General features: G+C 40.9%; 2 protein-coding genes across 2 annotated transcripts in view; both read right to left on the bottom strand.

The window, feature by feature from the left end:
• The window catches only part of slc38a8a (solute carrier family 38 member 8a), a 21692-nt gene extending 20319 nt beyond the window's left edge, over positions 1 to 1373 (bottom strand). The window contains exons 1-2 of the mRNA XM_037683145.1: positions 1160 to 1373; positions 940 to 991 (exon numbers count right to left, since the gene is read on the bottom strand). Coding sequence (XP_037539073.1) covers positions 940 to 991; positions 1160 to 1361 — 254 coding nt within the window. The 5' untranslated portion in view covers positions 1362 to 1373. The remainder of the gene's footprint in view (positions 1 to 939; positions 992 to 1159) is intronic.
• A 4813-nt stretch (positions 1374 to 6186) lies between these two features.
• The window catches only part of mbtps1 (membrane-bound transcription factor peptidase, site 1), a 25265-nt gene continuing 14189 nt past the window's right edge, over positions 6187 to 17262 (bottom strand). Inside the window, exons 11-22 of the mRNA XM_037683343.1 lie at positions 16534 to 16678; positions 14373 to 14561; positions 13101 to 13273; positions 12903 to 13018; positions 12530 to 12686; positions 9533 to 9657; positions 9369 to 9446; positions 9100 to 9240; positions 8878 to 9009; positions 7937 to 8063; positions 7704 to 7834; positions 6187 to 6873 (exon numbers count right to left, since the gene is read on the bottom strand). Coding sequence (XP_037539271.1) covers positions 6671 to 6873; positions 7704 to 7834; positions 7937 to 8063; positions 8878 to 9009; positions 9100 to 9240; positions 9369 to 9446; positions 9533 to 9657; positions 12530 to 12686; positions 12903 to 13018; positions 13101 to 13273; positions 14373 to 14561; positions 16534 to 16678 — 1717 coding nt within the window. The 3' untranslated portion in view covers positions 6187 to 6670. The remainder of the gene's footprint in view (positions 6874 to 7703; positions 7835 to 7936; positions 8064 to 8877; positions 9010 to 9099; positions 9241 to 9368; positions 9447 to 9532; positions 9658 to 12529; positions 12687 to 12902; positions 13019 to 13100; positions 13274 to 14372; positions 14562 to 16533; positions 16679 to 17262) is intronic.

Here is a 17262-nt window from a genome sequence, read left to right as displayed (position 1 = left end):
TTTTTTTTTTTTTTCCACTTTCATGTAAGCTGTCGGGTTAGAAACGATAACGTTGTAGCCGTTTTAGTCAAAACCTATAAAAAGAAAAAACGTTGAGCAACATCAGACATAATCCTCAAAGTGTGTGTTGAGGACGACTCTCAGCTACTACCACATCAAACTTTAGCTCCATCTCTGTAAAACTGACTGAGTTGAAGCCACTGAGTTGGCTACGGTCGATCAGCTGCAGCGGCCATCTTGAAATGTGTTGGCTCCAAAAGCTAATCAGTTATAGACAAAAAGTATAAAGATGACGTCCTGAGAGTGCCGTTAAAATCTGTCCAGTGGATTATAAGATATTTCGCTAACAGATAAGCGGGGTTGATTCTGATGGCAAAGTTTTAAAAGACTTACCTGTTTTACCTGTTGTTGCCAAAGTCGAAACTTACAGTAAAATGTTAAGTTTAACATCATATTATATTTAAGTCCATTTTGATAATTACATTAAATGTAAAGAAAAATCACACGGGTATAAAAGTCTTTTCTGGAATAAATGGGGAGTAAATTATGAGACAAACAAAAAGAGATTTAATCTTTTTTGAAACATATTTTGGCTGCTGAATATTTAAAATAAAAGTTTAAAAAAATACGTGCGTTTGGCTAAAAATCTTAATAAAACTTAAGGTTTTAACATTTTAATACCCTGTATCATCTTAAGCACTTTTAATAAACACAATATAAAATGATTATTTTGTTTTTTAATAAGTGCTGGATGAGAATATTATTTTCATTCAACCTTTATTTAGACAGGTAAATCCCATTGAGCCTCGAGGACTCGTTTACAAGAGAAACCTGATTTCAACAAATAAAACAATTATGGAAATAAATGAATGGATTTTTAATTCTTTTTTAGGGTTAAACAAATTGAGTTTCACTAAAATGAATCATAATTTAAGTGACAAGTTTTTAGAAAATCCTAAAAAGATCAAAAAAGTGTGAAGAGCAGAAATATCTGATCACCTGTCAGGTGAATTAATCACCTTAATTGATCTCTGCAGATCACTGCGCCGCTCCTGGATATATATATATATATATATATAAACTTACTTAAGTTACAATAACCCAACATTAACATTTTAAACCAAGTTCTGTTTGACCCCTACACAAAATGAGCCGGGGCTCACCAGCTCCACGGTGACGGCACTGCGGACCCCCCCGGCCCTCTCGAAGGCCCAGGGGAAGTTGAGGAGGCCGGCGCCCAGCGCGGATTTCAGCATGATGAACACGGCCCCCACGGAGCCCAGCCTCGGCTCCGGGTCCAGCGGACACTTGGCGGAGGCTGAAGCCAGCAGACTGATGCTCTCCCTGGCCAACTCCTCCATCTCTCGACCCGCCGGGACACTGGACTCCCGAGGCCGCACGCCGACCAACAGCAAGGTGAGCCCGGCGGAGGCGGGAAGGAGGGGCGGGGCCTGCTGCCTTCAGGGGCTGCTCGTAAACTTCGCTTAGTTTAAAATAGTCCCTAATACATTAATTTAAAAAAAGTGCTTTTTTTTTTTTAGTGCTTTATTTCTTTGTGCAAAAATAGAAACGCTACATCATGTACAACTGTTTGAGTCAAAGTGATTAAATATGGCCACACTCGCAATTTAACTAGCAAAATTAAAATGTGTAATAACTCAACTTAGTTTTACATATATTGAGCTAAAATTTGGTTTGGTAGTAGTTGAGAGTGACTCTGAATGTAAACTTATCATGTGAGATCTTTGCTTAATAATTTTGTCACTACCCAATGGAGTCAATTGTCTAATAGTAAAATATCTCTTCAGTAAAGTTTTTCAGGCAATATTCCTGTAGCACACATCTACAACCAGTTACATGTTGGGAGTCATCCCCATTCAAGATGGACATAAGAGCCAGCTGACCTCAGAAAAATGTCTCTAACTCGGTCAGTTTTAAAGACGTTAAGTTAAAATCTGATGTGGTAGTAGCTGAGACTTATCGCGACATACTCTGAGCTCCACACACTCTGAGCTCCACACATTGCGCAATATCTTTTCTTAAAACTAATCACGGTCAACTGTTAACAAAATCTTATTTTAATATATCCATATTTTTTAATGAAAAGTCTGATTCAGGTGTAGTTTGTAAAGAAATTAGAGATCACAAAATTACAGTTAACAGACATGCAGGGTAAAAACAGCAGTGGGAGAAATTGTGGTCACTTTATCCTCCAGCAGTGTAAAGCAGCAGATAGCTTAGGAAACCCAAGCTAACCCCAACTATAGGATCTATCAAAAAGGAAAGTCTTAATCCTTGTCCTAAAAGTAGACAGAGTTCACATTTTGTGCACAGAAACTGGAAGAGAGGGACTTGATAACTGAAATTTCTGCTTCTCATTCTACTTTTAGAAACTCTAGGAACCACAAATGAACCTGTAGTCTGGAAGAATAGAGCAGGAAAATATTGAACACAAGATCTTCAACATAAAATAGTGCTTGGTTGTTGAGAAATTTTGGATCGACTGAAGACTTTGTCAGACATTCTGTTTAAAAGAAATGGTCCAACTTTAAGTGATACATTCATGATGTGATCTAAACCATAACAAAAGTACCGCATACGGCACATAATACGCCCCTCATAAAATCGTTATACAGCAATCTATGGCAATGGCCCTGACAAGCAAAGGCCTTGCATAACATTTGACCTTGATTTGTGACCTTGCCCTAAGAGCTGGGGTGACAAAAAGAGTGCACTCTGTCTGGTGATAATGCATCGAAATTTGATTACTGGTAGGTCTGTCACGATGACAAATTTTACTGGGTGATTGTCTTGGAAATTATTGCGATAAACGATAATTTTGTTTGAAATTTGACAATAATTAGTAATTATTGTCAAATTTAAGAAGAAATGTTTAATTTGTTTAGCATGTAGTACCTTTTGTTGACCACCAGATGGCAGTATAAAACTGTTTAAACCAAAGGCTGGATAGTGAGGGTGTGAGCTTTGTGTCTCTAAGAAAAATGGGAGGGAGGCCCCTTGATGTGACATGGGCTGTCTCTCCTTCCTGTTTTTCATTTCTCAAAATGGCGGACACAGTGTGGTTTTAGCTCTTTAGCATAGCATTTGTCACACAAAGCTTTTAATTAAAAAAACATCAGTAAACAAGTTCTCACCTTCTTTTTGCAGAGAAAAACAACTTTTTAGACAAAGGCACAGGTTTCAACCATGAATTTTGGAGCTTTGATAAGACAGAGGTTTTTTCCTGAGGTCGACCTGTTAGCTTAGCTCGTAGCTTAGCTTCTCAGCTTAGCTGTTTTTAACGATCCAAAAACACGATTTTGGACGGTTAAAACAAATTTTAAAGAGAAAAGAGAAAGGGAGAGGTCAGTGAAAAGCACTGGAGTTGAGCCTTGTCTTCTGTAGAAAGAGATGAAGAAACGATAAACCCGATAAATGAAAATGAGGTTGATAATTTTCATTTATCATGCGATTAATTGATTTATTATTTATTGTGACAGGCCTAATTACCGGTAAATTATCTTGAGCGGATTGGAAGTTATGGGCGAGACAAAAGAACATTCACTGACGTTCATCAGGACTATAATTTGTCTGTTTTTTCAACAAGCGTATAAAAAAAACATTTCAGGGCCTGGGGTTGATTCAGTTTTAAGTTACGTTCAGTAACTCAATTTTCACACGTTCATCAGAGCGTTTTGAAGTGGGATCAACTGGCAACACGTTAAGTTCTTGTTCCTGAGGAGCTGAGCTGGAGACGTGGAGGCTGACGCGAGGACATGTGAGCAGGTGGGACAGGACTGGTACAGGAATCTAAGGAACAAACCGAAACATTTGGCTCAGAGCCGCCGTCGTCGCGTTCCTTCCAAGTGACCCGACTGGCCAAACAGGAAGTGGCTCCATCTGGGAACCTTGGAGGGAAACGGTACATGTGACCTCTCACCACCGGCTTTCCCAAATCTTGTTAACGCAGCTAGCCGGCTCCGAGGTCATTTCTCAGCTTCCCAAGGTTCCAAGGGAGATTAGCCCCGGAGCAGGAGCCATCATCCACGAGGACAGGTGACAGATTCACAGACTGGTCTGGCCAATTAAGCTCAAACCCCGACGCACATCACCTCTGATGTAATCAACCTGCATCACTGAATTCAGCCCAGAATCAGTCCCAAACCCAGAAGTCCGATGGGTCCTTTCATCAGGTCCGTAATTACTCCTAAGAAAGGAATGTAACGGTAAGCCCAAAAGAAAGACAAAATAGTTTCAGAACGAGGAGCATAAAAAAAGTGTTTCCTCGTCTTTTCAGTCAGTCTTTCACTCCAGGTTAAAAAAATGATTCTGACACCAGTCGAACAGCCTCAAACCTCTTACTCACGCCGGGACTCAACAGGTCTTTGATGGATCCTAATTTGGATCCTAGTTCATACTGAAACAATTTATCCGGCATAGCTGTTTTAATCCTAATCCTTTAGCCGACACAAACATGGCAGATGTACAAAGTTTTAGTGACGTTCTCAGACGTAGCAAGTCCAAACTTTAGCCGCAAACCAGAACAAGAACGCCACATAAGTCACGTCTGTCGATAAACTATTATACATTAATTTATAGCAATGGCACAGACAAGCAACGGTCTTGTTAACCTTTGACCTTGAAGCTGGGATTAACTGTATGTAACATTTCGTCTAGCGATGACGCATATAAGTTAGATGTTTTATTAAAGTATCTCGAGCAGATTAGAATTTTAGAGGGGGACGAAGACTATTGCACAATACGTCCGCCTTTTAACAGCATTTAAAAACTGAATTCACAAACGACACAAGCATCTGTCAGTACTGGAGCGCATTTTAGAGTGAAAATATTTGAACAAAACAAAAGAATTCAGATTTATGATCTTGTGATCATTGTGTAGGGTTAGAGCCATCTGTGGCTCAAACGTAGATGTTCGGACAAATCAGCTCCTGGATTGGGGACAAAAGTCTGAATTTATGGCCCCCTAAAAATATATATATTTACCTGTTCGAGGAAATTTCTGCATTTACAAACGTGATTATCTGCAAAATAAAAACAAACCTTTGTGAAAAACAATAAAGTTTGGTTAGTGTGGAACTGCAATACCACTGATGGCCACTTTTTTTCATTTAGCCTTTATTTATTTATCCAGGTTAGTCTCATTGAGCCACGAGAACTCATTTTCAAGAGAGACCTGTTTAGGGAGCACATGGTGGGGTTAAGGGCCTTGCTCATGGGCCCAGGGTGGGGCGAATGAGGGTGGGGGCAAGTGTGGGTGTTTCACCTACCCCACCCACAATTTTTGATGTTGTCGGGGCCGGGGCGTGAACCGGCGATCTTCGGATCACAAGCCCACCTCTCTAACCTCTGCGCCACCACTCCCCACTTGGTGGTAAAGTCAGAGCTCGAGACTTCTTGTTTAAAAAAAAAAATTAAAACTTGAATGAATAGATTTTTTCCCCACTAATTATCAACTGAATTCAGTCCTTTTAATGAAAAATATATATATTTCCAGGCAGGACAGTGGTGGAGCAGTTGGTAGAGCTGCTGCCTCTCAGCCAACAGGTTGCCCTGGTTCAAATCCAGGCCGGGGGCCTTTCTGGATGAAGTTTGCATGTTCTCTCCGTGCATGCGTGGGTTTTCTCCAAGTACTCCGGTTTCCTCCCACAGACCAAAAACATGCATGTTAGGTTGATTGGTAACTCTAAAATTATCCCTAGATGCGAGTAAGAGAGTGAATGGTTGTTTCGTTTGTCTCCGTGTCCCTGTGATGGACTGGAGACCTGTCCAGGTTGTCACCTGACTCTCGCAGTGACTGCTGGACATGGGCACCGGTGACCCCCCACGACCCGAAAAGGAAGAAGCAGGTAAAGATAATGGATGAATAGGTGGAAAATATATTTCCATGATTTAAAAAAAAAAAAAAAAAAAATCCCAAAAAGATTAAAACATTTTAATTCTGTCTCAAGCTCCACCCTCTTTTCCTAATATGGTCACTTCTGGTTCCTAAAAGAAGCATTACAGAAACAGCCGAATAAAGAACTGAATCCATTGAAAACGCTTCAAACAAGCAGATCAGATCATATTTAACATAAAAACTAAGAACCTGGAGAGTTTGGTTATGCTTTTTATTGATGAGATATATCTGAACATGTCTGTCGACACTGCTGATCCTGAAGGAGAAGTTGGACAGAAAACCTGGTCAGAGTTCTTTCATCATATAAAGTATAAAAACAACAAAAAATGATTTGACTCGTGTGGGCCGGACGTAGAAAACCAGGCACGGATAATTTTATCGTCCTCATGCTGGAAGTTTCTGCATGATTCTGAAAGTGTGTCTTCAGTTAGGGCGGGAACAAAAATGTAATAAATATAAAAAGATAATTCATGACGAAACCTTTTGGTCAAAGAGCAGAAAGGAAATGTCAACACCATGTCTACTCGGACCGAATGTGACCCGTTTCCAGGCCGGGTGTGTGTTTGATGTCATACGTTTGTCTAATACTGTCCACTGGTCCACACAAACACAAACAAGAGGCACAAAAATGTCTCCAGGACACGTCCAGCAGGGTTAAAAAAAGCCGTCCCATGTCAGATCCAACAGTCCAGCTCCACCTGATTTGTCCCCATTACCGTCTCGGTTCTGAGGTTGAGTCCAGTGTTGGTGCCTTCACACCGTGGGGTTTTTCCCAGCCGTGGCGGTCTGCTGCTGCAGGTAGGTGGGCCGTTTGATGCGAGGCTTCCTGCGCTTCGGTTTGCTCTTGGCTTTAGTGAGCTGGACCACAAAGAAGGACAGGACGACCATGGCTCCCAGGAAGGCAAAGACCGGGATGGTCTGACCCACTTCTTGGTTGTAACGACCCGGCATGATCCCTGAGGAAGAGAGGGGTCAAAGGTCACACGGGGCCAGGTCAACTTTAACCATCTTGGTTTTAATTGCTAATGTTTTTACTCGTATACCCTGGTTATATTATTATACTCGGTCTGTCGTGAATAATGGACAGAAAATGAGCCCAAAACTAAACAAGAAATCAAATTTCAAATTAAGAAACAGAAAAAATAACCTTTAGAAATAAAATTAACGACAGAAAGTACATACTCTGAATATGTAGCGAAAATGCTGAAAACTGCTCTGACATTAAAATGATAAAAACAGAAGCTAAAATCAGCAAAACAAAATCTTAAAAGTTAAACTTGACAAAGCAGGAGCTAAAAGCTACAATTATTAGATCAGTAGCTGAAAGCTAAAATGATCAGATCAGTAGGCGAAAGCTAAAACCAGCAAAACAGGAGCCAAAGCTAAAAATAATGCAGGCTGAAGTACATTTCTCAGTCTGTGTTCACAGATTTATTCTCCTTTTGTTTCAACAGGACAAACATTATTTTTAATCAATTTAAAACTTACAAACTAGAGTTATAGCTGCAACGTCTTGAACAAACTGAACATTTTGATATTGTTAAAACGCTGAAGGCTCGATGAAGTAGCTAGTCCAAAAAAACGTAACAAAAAACTATAAACAAGAAAACTATAAGGAGAGTCCCACATTTAAAAAACAGCTCTTATATTCGTGTTGATGCAGAACCTCCTTCAACGTCCTGCAGAAACAGCAGAACCGATCAGAACTTGGAGTTCTGCATGAACCAAAAGATTTCAGTTCAGCTGCTCATTCGCTTCATAACTGAAACTCATGGTCCTCTGTTACCTCCAGGGATGTCCCAGGCCCCGCTCTCCCCGGGAGACAGGGGTCGGACCTGGGGACGGTAGGACTTCATGTTGGGCAGAGCTACTTTTTCCAGATCCACCGACAGAAGCTTCTGGTGCTTCCACAGGTTACTGCGAGAGGAGACAACATGTTAGCCAAATGTGAGACAAGTGATTGCTGGGAAATGTAGTTGAAATCACATTTGGTGTCATATGCCAAGCTCAGGACTTTACCTGGGGGCCGTCTCATTGAGTGGCTGTGGTTTTGCCCAAGACAGGTGGGGGCATGCTGGCAGGGGGCGTGGCTTTGGGTCTCCCAGGTGAGCCTCCAGAACCTTAGAGTAGCGGTACAGATGGTTTCCTGAGGAATGGACATAAAAAAGTCACGTTTTGTCAGACTACTCCACATTACTTATCGTTTTCAAAGCTATGACAGTCAGTGTGTCCATCGATCCGATAAACGTCTGTAGGCTCCTTACCGGAGTGATTAACCAGCCAACATCAGCTTGTCGGGCTCCAGATGTTGCAAAGAGGGGAGCAGCAGCATTTCACATGAGATTGTGCTAATTATTTACAAGGTGTTAGAGAAAGACCGATTAATCTGTTGATATTCACCATTTGAAAAAATCAGCCATCGACACGTCTGTAAAGTGAACTTGTTACCAAGTAGGAAGTTGTTTAAGGTCGAGTCTTTCTGAAGTTATTCTGACTTGGGAAAGGCCTTTTAATTGTTTTATCAGCTCGAGGCTCGACTACCGTTATGTTTTAAATGTTGGACCCTCCCAGTCTTCCCTCGGTCGTCTTTAGCTTGTCCAAAACTCTGCGTCTCATTTTTAACCAACACCTCCAGATGTGAACACATTATTCGCTCCTTGTTGACTTCCAGTCCATTTTAGAGTTGATTTTAAGCTCTTATTATTTACCTTTAAAGCTCTTAATGGTCTTGCTCCATCTTATTTAGCTGAGCTAGTAGCTTTCTGTGACCACGAGAGGACATTAAAGTCAACTAAAACTTCTTTACGACACGTTCCAAGCCCCAAATACAAACGTAGGGGTCTTTTCGGTCTCTACAACCAGACTGGAACCGGATTCTTCAGGACTTTTTCTCCATCACTCACCTGGGCTTTATTAAAACTCATCTTAAAATGTTTTCATTGAGTAACGTCCTCTCTCACCTTCCAGTCTCTGTGGCAGTGGGCTCTCTGCACCTGTAGGGGGTGCTACTCTGCTGTGGGAGTGGCTGAGGCTGGGAGGGGTCATACTGTAGGAAGTGTACTGCAGCAGAGCGTCCAGAAGCCAGAAACAGTCTGTGGAAAAGAACAAAATTCAACCCAGAAGAGATAATAAAGAAGTGATGAGCTTCAGATGGGTAGAAGCAACTTCAACCGAGCCGTTACCTTTCTGCCTGTGGCTGTCATCTATACAGTTAGAGTCTCCATACAGAGCGATCCGACCCCCCCCATCTGACCGCGTTTGGTACAGTCCCAGGATGGGAACTCCCTCCACCACGGCGGTCTCCTGCTTTAGCACTTCCAGACCTGCACACACACACACACACACAGAGCAGGGTTTTATCTGTCACACAGATTAAAGCGTTACCAGTTACCCTGCATGGCAGCCGGCCAGCACTCTGCTGCCTTTAATACTTTAAAAGGGATGCTGGTACCTTGATCCTTCAGGTTCTTGGCAATCACAATCCCATCTTCTGGGAAACGAGCGATGCTGCAGCCAGAGGCGTAGTACACTGAGAGAAAATGGACACCCCAAACCTTTTAGTTTTCTGTAAAACGCTCCAAAGTGTGACCAGATGAATCTGTACGAGGGTCTTACTGTCGTGATCAGCGAGGGTGAAGTCTCCCTCGTACAGACCGTCGCTGAAAGCCATTCCCCACACCGAGATCAGGTCGTTCAGAGCTGGCACGTTAGCGCCCCCCGTGTCCGGCATCCACCACTGCCTGCAGGTGGCAGCAGGAAAAACATCGGAAACCGTTTAAATTCAGCGGACAGGAACAAAATTATCACCAAATACTGTCAGAGGTTCATTCAAACTCCAGCACTCATGTAAGTAAAGTAAAAACTGACATGAAAAAATTGTTTCTGAGCAGCTAATCAAAGATAAAATCCCATACAATAATAATTTCATGCTCTCAGCAGGTTTTATATGAATGAACCCTCAACACAGATGTGATAAAATGTAAAGGTCTTGTAGAGACTTGTACTTTTTCATTCAACCGTTATTTAAACCGGTTAGTCTCATTGAGCCTCGAGGACTCATTTTCAAGAGAGACCTGTTTTAAACAAAGAGCACAGGTGAAGTACAGACAACAATAGACAATCATGTAAATTTAATGGCAGAAACCACATACTCTGAAAATGTAGCAAAAATGCTGAAAACTGCTGAAGTTAAAATGATTAAAACAAAAGCTAAAATCAGCAAAACAAAACCTTAACGCTAAATTTAACAAAGCAGGAGTTAAAAGCTACAATTAGCAGATCAGTAGCTAAAATCTAAAATGATCAGATCAGTAGCTCAAAGCTAAAATTAGAAGACCAGTAGCTGAACGCTAAAACCAGGTAAACAGGAGCTAAAAGATAAACTAATTAGTTGAAAGCTAAAACCAGCAAAAAAGGAGCTAAAAGCTAAAATCATCAAATCAGTAGCTGAAATCAAAATTCAGAGACCAGTAGCTGAACACTTAAATCAGAAAAACAGGAGCCAAAAGTTAAAATTAGAAGATCAGTAGCTGAAAGCTTAAACTAGCAAAACAGGAGCTAAAGCTTCTCAGCCTAAAGAACAAGAGTGCTGCATACGACACATTATACGCCCGTCATCGATCTGATAATGCAAGACAGCAATCTGTGGCAAGCAAAGACCTTGTTATAATTTTGACATCTGTGACCTTGTCCAAAGAGCTGGGGTGAGGAAAAGAATATGACATGCTGTCTAGTGGTGTTACAAATTCTTATCAAGTTTTGTTGAATTTTCTTCAGCAGATCAGAAGTCACTGGAGGGACAAGAGAAAGTTTACGGAGAGAAAATAAAACAAAATGCATTTAACAGAAGGCAGTAAAAGAAAACTGTTAGTCAGTGCAGCATTTTACAGTCATGATTTCTGTATTTGCTTGTGTTTATGATTTGAAATCTGTGTAAACAAAAAATTGTGCAGGAAATGAACAGGGCAGCAGGTGTGGTGAGTAACAGCCCTCCCTGAACCAGAGGATCATGATGTATGAGATCTATTACAGTGCGAGGACACATAAATAACGCTGGAGTCGGGAAGAACCTGCAGTCCAGCGAGCAACGGAGCTCAGTTTATCTTCCAATCATTATAACACGATAAAGCTGCTGGTAAAGCTTTAACCAGGTATCAGAACATTAATCATTCAGGTGCTGCATAATGAAGCCGCAGCAAACACAGTTTGTTTTACAGAGTCAGAGTGTTCACAAATGAGTGTTTGGTTTTTTTAGGTTCCAATATCTTATCCAATAAAGAGCGCAATTTGTCACAAACACCACAGGACTTATTCCTGTTCTGAACGCAAAGCTGCTTGAATAAAAAATTATTTTCAAGGCCTCAGACATAAAACATTTGTGCCTTTTAAGTAAGTTATCACAGTTTTATTCCAAAGGTAGATAAAGCTTAAGGCTGTACTGGCTTAAACGTGTAAAAAATGTTTTGGAAAACTGTTGGTGGTTTTCTTCCACCTCCTCTGAACAGTTCATGACTGCAGCAGTAAGTAAAGGCAGCCCAGATAAACGCACTCAGACAAGAATCGTCACTTAATAACGTCTGATTTCAAAGACGTGACGGGTAGGGATGGGTGTTTTAAAGTGTCTGCGACATGCATGTATGTCCTACAAACACAAAAAGTGAAAAATCTTAACATTTAAGAAATTTGAAATAAAAAAAAAAACATGATTTTTCTCATCTTGTCATATAACTGACATATTTGCTTTTGAACATGGAGCAGCCAAAGTGAATCAGGAAGTGAGATCAAAGGGAAACTCTTTAAAGAGGGGAATTTACTTGTCTTTGTTGAAACATTATTTGAACCCTGACTCTTCACCTCTCTGATAGTGACTCAAAATATCTGAAGAAACATCAGATTCTTCTCTCCTGTATCTGTCAGCCATTGTAGCGATGCTCTGTTTACAAGCAGGTGTTCCCCTTTGACATCACTTCCTGTTACTGCACAAGCAAATATCTCAACAACTGTTGAGCTCAGTGACATGAACTTTTTATTGCAATATGTTATTAATGTAGTCTTTCCAAAATGCATTCATATCTATTGCAAAAATTTAATGTCAGGCATTTTAAGCACTCTTTAATTTTGTCAACAATTATTTGGTTCTTTTTTTATTGTGATTTACTTCCTCCACCTCCGTTCTGCTCCGTCTGCACCAATTAATGAGCTCTAATCTCAGCTGCTGCTTTAAAAGTTACTCCATTAAGTCATAAGTCATTACCTGTTCCATGTTTCTGCTTAAAAATAACTCCATCCAAACGGTTAAGATTTGTGGCAAATATTTACTCAGCTCAAGTCCTGCAGCTGAAAACCCTCTCATGAAAGGGCTTCAGGTGAACAGATGTGTGCTGCTGCTAATTCTGCTAGCTCAATCTTTAATCCCTTCATTTAGTAGGCAACAGGTGTTGTGTTGAAAATAAAAACACCTCAAATGGAAAAGAAACATTAGCAAACAACTTAGCATGACCCGACCAGATGCAGGTGGTAAAATAAAAGATGGTCCTGATGGTCCTTTAGTGTTTGCCCAGCCCTCTGTGATGTCATCACTCAGCAGCAGTTTCCTGTCAAACACCTGCCTACCTGGTGTTTTCGTCGTAGAACTTGACCTTCCTCATCACGGAGGTGTTGTACCAGTCGCTGAAGACGATGAGCGACAGGCCGTTGTCAATGTCTCTCCTCAGCTTGGTGATCTCTTCAGGGAAATATTCCTCCTCACTGTCCACCATCAGCAGCGTGCCTGTGGGGACACGAAGCCACACGACCCTCAAACACACAGTCATAAAACAAAAAGCACCCTAAAGTCAAAATGTACAATTTACCTACTTTCTGAAGGTGTTCTACTTTCTGTCAGTTCCCACTTATTACACTTCAATTTAAGAGCTAGACATGTTTTTATATCTAAAACCTAAAATGACTAAATGAACATCGTCTCAGAAAAGTTATGTGTTCGTACCATACTGGCTGGCATCAAAGCATGTGATTGGTGCTCCCAGCACTTCAACAAAGTAACCCATGCTCCTCAGATGCTGGTACATGTCCCTGAAGTTGGTGTGGATGTGGTCCCCGTTCCTAGAAACGAAAAAAGTATCCACAAACCTTGAACCCAGATGATGTACAGGAAAATTAAAATCATTGATACACATATACACACCAGTCAAGGGGGTCGTTCTTCATCCTGAGGTTGTCCCGGGGAAAGTAGCCCGGTGGGTAGCGTAGGTTGTGATACTGGTCCCACAACACCCTCTTACTGCGAGGAGGGGTGGGAATGATTTTTACCTTAATGGGCAGTTTGACGGTGGATGTCAGCTCCTGTCCCACCTCCGACTACAAAAAAATAAAAATAAAAATCAGAAAAAAGGGAAGAGGTCAGCTGATTATGGAGCATTTATAAAAATTGATTCTTCTAAATCAGTGGTGTCAACACTTTTTATATGTGGCCAAACACTGCAGAGATGAAGACGTGTGGGCCAAAATTACCTAAATTTAGCTAACCGGTAATTAAAAAAAACAACATGTTTTTTTTTTCTAATTCTCAACAACAATGTGAACAGTATTTTGAAGAAGGAACACAAGTTTACTTATTTTGGTGGAGGAGTTACCAAAACATTAAGCTTCTTGAACATTAAGCATATATAGTTTTTGAAAATTAATTTAATACTACTTGATTTGTTGGGTCTGTTTTTGGTTTTCTTGTGCTTGTAAAGTTTCGTCTATTCTAAGAAATAAAAGCATCATCCTCGTCCTTCTGGGCCATGGAAGGCTGACTGAAGTTCTGAAAAGTTGCACAGCTAGCAGTCGCTAAATCGATTCATAGAAGGTTTGAACGGACACTGAAAAGGTTGATCAATTTGTATGTAGACAATACCACTTTATATTCTTTTTAAATTTTCCAAATTCTCTCTACTGATTATTAAATCAACACGTTATATTTAAAGTTTAATGAATGATTATTCAAAAGTCTACTTTTTGGTAGAAGTCAGTAACAGTTTGTGGTGCTTTGTACCAAGAAACGAAAACAAAAGGTTTGTATTGAGATTAATTTTTCTCATTTTGAGATTGTTTTTAATCTGTTTTGTTGTTCAACCTAAAAATTAAATAAAAATATATCACCATTAAATTTGCAGAAGGTCTCCATCTGCATTAACCTCTTAAGCAGGACAAAATTATACCATCCTTAAATTACGGTCATGTGCCGCACAAAATCACACCAAGGGCCACAAATGGCCCTCGGGTCGCACTTTGGACACCCCTGATGTAAATCAAACAAACGCACAAAGAGCTTTGTCCTCAAGTAAGAATGAAACCGCATAAACAAAAATAAAATAAAGTTGTTGTGTCATTTTATTAAAGAAGCCCGTTTGGAGCTGTACTGAAGCTCGACTGATGGATGAGAAGTTCTGCTTGAGCGTTTCTATAGACTCACATCATTCTCTGCAGGCGATGCCACCGTGACCATGATGTGACCCTGAGCGATTCCTTCCCATGATGCAGCTTTCTTGGCCACAGAGATGGACACAGCCAGGTAACCGGCCCACGGCCACAGCACAGGTGAGTACGAGACAGCCACGTCGATGTGGTCGCCATTCTGCGGGAGGTACGGCTGCCAGACGGGCTGAACGGAAAGAAGCAGCGATTAGCAGAAACTCTTTAATTTCAACTGAGGAATTAGGAAAATCTGCCCAGAATTAAGGTTTCTGGCATGTTTCTGAAAAACCTGAAGGTATTTAAAATCCTGGATGTTTTCAATATCTCAGCCAAATAAATCAATTAAAAAAAACATGTTGTAAAAGAGCCTTCAGGTTTTAACCCGCCAACTTTCTGTGCACAGCTGAAATCATAATAATCCACTGTGAATAAAATGGAAACAAAACAAGTGTTCAGTTGCACACTTTAAAAGACAAATCACTTCCTGCACAAGTGTCAGTATTAATCAAATATTGATATTAATCTCTCATTTCTTAACAGAAATTTCACAATAACATAAATTGGAGTCTCTTATCTAGACAAAACTAAAATAAAACATTGTTAACCTTAAATATAAACATTAAATATTTACTGTAAATCCACATTTCTGATCATGGATTGCAATTTTCTTTAGCAAGTCATTGGATTCTTTTTCCCTTATTATGCAAACAAACGTTAAAGCATAAATTCATGGCTTAATCTGTGTCAACGGTCAAAAGCACGTCGGCTCGGCTTCTATTGATGGATCTGTTGAGTTTTCAAACATCTCAGAATTTGCAGCCATTAAAACCTGAATTCCAGAGTCCTGCGACAGACAAAAATGTACACAAACCTTCACCTGGAGTCACAGTAAAGTTGTACCAACATGTTTGTGCACCTACATAAAGTTGGCATCTTACGGGGCTGTGATCAGATGAGTGAAGCCAAAGTTGTATCTCTTCAGTTTTTTGTTAAAAAAGAATTGTGCAACAACTTTTCTGTGCAAATAGTCACAAAGAAGTTGTGGTCTCCAAAGCTGCTTCTCCTTTAAGTACTAATTTCTTAATTTCTATTCAGTTCTTCTCAGGTGTGTCTCTGTTCTAACTGGGTCCCCCACTCTGTGCAGAACCTTCATAGCTCACATTCTGCGTGACGAATTGGCCCAATCCATGGCTGCAATCTGCTGATGTCAAAACTGTCTGCTTAAAGCGCCTGGAACCACAGATGAGGCGGAACCATAAACTGAGCAGGAACCGGAAATGGAGACACTCTGCACTGGTGTGGTGTCCAACTGAACTGAAGAATGTCGAGACCGTGGAGAAGGGGGCACAACTCTCCAAATCTTAGGGCAAAATCCTGGTGTATGTGGCAGACAGCTACATTGTTCAAATGTTAACATAGCGCTAAGCTAGCCACGCGCAATACAGATACGCTAGCTAAGATGCTACAGATGTAGTGCTCCGCTTCTCTCACGCTTCTCTCACGCTTCTCTCACGCATCCTAACACCCCCCCACCCCAATCAATAACTGCTTAGCGCTACATAAGTGCGCTACATAGTCCAGTCAATGGGAAATTATGCCATCTACCATGCCCCCCACCCTGCACCCATTTAAACACTCATCCCGAAAAAAAACTCTTTGACTCTAGATGATTCACGCAACTGACATATTTTGTTGTGCACGGTCAAGATTACTGTTTTGCAATTAGTGATTTTTAAAAACAGGCTGCACAGTGCTACAACCGGCTGGTCACAAAGTGTCTTAATTTCACTTCCTGATGCACAGAAACGAAGTTGAGAAGGCTTGCATGTGGATTCAGACCCCTGCAACAACTCAGACTATTTCCAGACAAAACCTGTTCTAAATGAACTTGTTTACGAGCGAGGCATTGCAACTTGAAAACATTTCAAGATATTTTGGAGGCTTACGACTCACTCGGTGGGTGTAAATCAAGGCATACACTGAGACTTAGTTTATTCTATTTAACATTTATTTTAGTCATTTATTTTATTTTACCCACATTTAGTAGCAGGCTGCTAACACAGAGACCTGAGAAACTGTATTTCATCTAAATGAAGCGGTCTGAATGCAGTTTATAAGTGACAACAGAAAGGTGGTTTCCCTCCATCCTGTTTGCTCACCTTGTCAACAATCCTGCCGGTGACCCCCATGCCGTTGAGAATGGTCACGTTGACGATGGTGGGCATTCCCCCATAGTAGATGGGCTGAGAGCAGTAAGGCCACATGTACGGACACTCCGTCAGGTCGATGTAGCTTGGAGAAAGGCTGCAAAAGCCAAACACACATTTACATACATGCAGCTTTAACTGCTCAGCTGGAATAAAGACATGATCTGTATGTGATTAAAACTAGAAACACACGATATTTCAGCTGTAACATCACACAGATCAGGGCACAATACGGGACTTTCCTCTGGACGTACAGTCTTCCGTGATTTATTTGGGAATTTAAAAAAAAGAAGAACTCTACTGTGCAACTTGCTGCAAGTTTTGCAAAAACCAAATAAAGGATGGTTACACAAGTCTGTGTGATGAATGGGTGTGAGGAAACAGTCTTACATAAATTCTTCACATTCAACAATAAATTTGTTTGGAGCAAGTTTTTTTTCCTCTGAGAAACTTGTGGTAAGCTTGTTATGAATCACTGAAGTCACAAACAAAACAAATGTCCGTCCATCTTCTACCACTTATCTGTGGTCGGGTCACGGAGACAACAGGTCCAGGAGGGACATCCAGACCTCCCTCTCCTCAGAGACGCTCTCTAGCTCCTCCTGGGGGACTTCAATGTCAAAGAGGATATATAACTCTCCTCCATGTGCTGGGTCTCTTCCCAGTGGGATGTGCATGGAA

Source organism: Nematolebias whitei, chromosome 10, assembly GCF_014905685.2.
Source record: "Nematolebias whitei isolate Nwh7 chromosome 10, NemWhi1, whole genome shotgun sequence".
NCBI classification, from domain to species: Eukaryota; Metazoa; Chordata; class Actinopteri; order Cyprinodontiformes; family Rivulidae; genus Nematolebias; species Nematolebias whitei.
This window is presented reverse-complemented; position numbering and strand designations above follow the sequence as displayed.